The following is a 2,915-nucleotide window of genomic DNA, read 5'->3' on the forward strand; positions in this document are numbered from 1 at the left end:
CCATCAACACAAAAATATTTTATAAAACTCCACCAGGGCTGCTTCTAAAATAGCAGGCATAACTGATACTTGTTTTGGTTTCCTCCAGAAAGATTACAGACATGCTGTATTTACTCAACAGAAGCATAAGGGTTGAAGGACCATATTCCTGTTGATGTTTGTCTTACGAAGGTTCGCAGGCTTCTGCCTCTTCTCCAGGCTCAGCACCTTCCTGATCCTCCTTGTTATTTGTCTGAGCCTTCTGCAAAAGTCTGGGCCCTGCCAAGCCAATAACCAGGGCTCCAACGGGAGCGGTGATCAAGATAGCCAGGAAAGCTACTGTCAGTACATCCATCCCATACTTCTCCAGTTGCTCATCCTGATGCTGTCTCGCTGTATCCAGGGCAAGGGATCCTATTGCAGCCTGCAGGAGAGAAAAGATTGCTGAGACAGAGCAAGTAACCTTCAGCACTCAAAGAGGAAAAAATGGGACCAGCCAACATTTAACATAAACCTGACATTTTTAGTACATTCAACCCATTAATTTCTAGGCAGTACATAGAAAAGTAAATGTTACATTATACCTTTCAATTTTCAACAATTTTCACTTGGCTACACTTTGAATTTCCTAAGCTAATAAGTTTATCTGGGTGGTTCCCTCCCGTGAAGAACATTGCTTAGCTGCCATCTCATCCACATTTCTGGAGTATGTGTGATTAATGGAATGGGCCAGTATATTGTATATTGCAGCTATTACAATGCCACTCTTCAAGAATGCATCCTCACAGCACTCAACTAGTAGCAGCTGCTGAAAATTTAGTTCACAAATCTCCTTGCAATAATCCTTGTCTGTTCTGATGATTAACTTTTGTTTCCAAGTATTCATGCTATTGAGATGAAGTCTAAATGACTTCAGTGATCACTGAAATAAAGGAGCAGGAATACATCCAGCCTGAGGCCTCTCTGGCAATACGGGTGTGAGACCAGTCCTTACCAAAATGACCACAAACTGAAAACCCATTCTGAGCCTCTGGTGTGACTGTTCCCGCAGATACTTTGTGCGTAAGAGAAAAACACTTTTACCTTTGTTTAGAGAGTTCTCAGAGTCTGTATGCAAAGGCACAGTAATCTGGAATAGCTGAGAAATAATTTAACTTCCTATGATATAGGTACAATTTACTGTCAAGATACAGGAGGCAAGCAAAACTCCTTCATGCAGAAGGCTCTTGGTGCACTTTTCAAGCAGACTTAGAATGGTTTAGAATATGAACTGTCCATGTACTACACTTGGCTGTTCCTCACCCTGATCTTCTCCCTGTTCACTACTGTGCTGGTTACAAGCAGCTTTGCTATGGACCATAGATTTAGCGTGGGATGAAAGTGATGCTGGACTGTTTACCTGGACAGTGGCTTTGGGAATCCATGCCAATGAGACAAATACTTTCTCCTTGAAATTAAACCCAGCAAAACAAACCATCAGGAACGTTGCTAAGATTCGCACAACTAGGGCAATGCCTAATGTAGCAACACAGAGACCTGTAACAAAGATAAACATTACTCAGCATTTCTGTGCATATGTTCCTGGGGGGAATAAGGCTCCTAAAACTGTAGCTTTATAGTGGGGTTGGATTTTGTTCTTTTGAGGTTGAGTCAGCTGTAGTCTGCTTTGCTTTAGATTTCTTCATAGAGATTCTTTGGAAGCTAGTAATGAGAACTGGATAATTAGTGACTTATCTTACCAACAGTTTCAGGCCTAAGAGATGTAACAGATACTTCTGCTCCAATTAAACCAAAAAGAAAAGGTTGAAAGATATTCCATGCAACTGCGATGATTTTTTCTACTTCCCTCTGCAATGGAAAAAAAAAATAAATGTAAATTCACAAAAATATGGCCCAGTAGATGCAACAGTTAATTAGTCAAAAGACAAAGTGAAAAATGTATCATAAATATTGTCCAGAACTGCTCCTCCTTCTTTAGCCTAATACAAAAAGTACAGAAATACTTGCTGTCTTCAGAAGAGAAATACAAATCACTGATTTTTGAATAGTAGCAGAGAAGTTTGCAAACAAGAGGAAGAAAATAAAGCATAGCTGATTTTCAGTATTCAGGAATACGGAATTTTAACAGCTTTGCCATGGAGTTTCTGAGCTTTAGGGAACTGCGTACTTAAACATGTTCTTCCATTTACATCTGAGCAGAGTCAGACCCTCAGAAGTTTGTCATGCCCTTTCTTGCACTGCACTCAGAGGCCTGCCTCCGTGTGAGCAGGACGAAAGTTAGACTGAGCAAGTCTGAAATCATATACTAGTAAAAAGTATTGTACAGAAAGTTCCAGGGCAAAGCCATCTTTTCTCCTTGTGTTTGAACTTCACATCTAACAACTTTCCTAAAAAAGCTGCTGCCTGGATAAACAGGAACATGCCACTTATGTGAAAAGGTACACATAGCCTGTCTAATAGCACTAGGTTTGTAATTAAGCGGGTTCTACAACAGCAAAAGAACCATCAGGCTGAAGTATGAGGAAAACCTAAGTGCAGTGCGGTGTCACTGAATAATCAGTCTGGGGCCTAGACATGTCCTGTCCTCAGTGTTCTCTCTGGAACTGATCCTGCAACATCTCTTGCTCATCAGTCAACGGCATGGTAGATGACTAACAGAGAAAATTCTGTAACCTCAGAGAGAACAAGGTGGAAATGCACAGAATTCTAAACATTTTTCTTTCTTTGCCTCATTTGTCCGTGTTATCTCACCCTTTTATTTTTTGACAAAAAAAAAAATCCTTTTTAGAGATGTTAGCAGTATTTCAGTCTGCTTACTGAACCATTTAATCATTCCACCAATAGGTACAATGTTCCTTGTTCACTACGAACAGTATTTGTCAAGTGACTTCCACCAGGGAAAGTAGGAGCCAGCAGCCCTTGAGAAGCTCAGCAGG

General features: G+C 40.6%; 1 protein-coding gene across 1 annotated transcript in view; it reads right to left on the reverse strand.

Annotated features, from left to right (window-relative positions):
- Positions 1-2,915, reverse strand: part of SLC9B2 (solute carrier family 9, subfamily B (NHA2, cation proton antiporter 2), member 2) — a 15,132-nt gene continuing 12,217 nt past the window's right edge. Inside the window, exons 9-11 of the mRNA XM_008938249.1 lie at positions 1,719-1,827; positions 1,379-1,515; positions 1-403 (exon numbers count right to left, since the gene is read on the reverse strand). Coding sequence (XP_008936497.1) covers positions 164-403; positions 1,379-1,515; positions 1,719-1,827 — 486 coding nt within the window. The 3' untranslated portion in view covers positions 1-163. The remainder of the gene's footprint in view (positions 404-1,378; positions 1,516-1,718; positions 1,828-2,915) is intronic.

Source organism: Merops nubicus, unplaced genomic scaffold (genome assembly GCF_000691845.1).
Source record: "Merops nubicus isolate BGI_N331 unplaced genomic scaffold, ASM69184v1 scaffold7234, whole genome shotgun sequence".
NCBI classification, from domain to species: domain Eukaryota; kingdom Metazoa; phylum Chordata; class Aves; order Coraciiformes; family Meropidae; genus Merops; species Merops nubicus.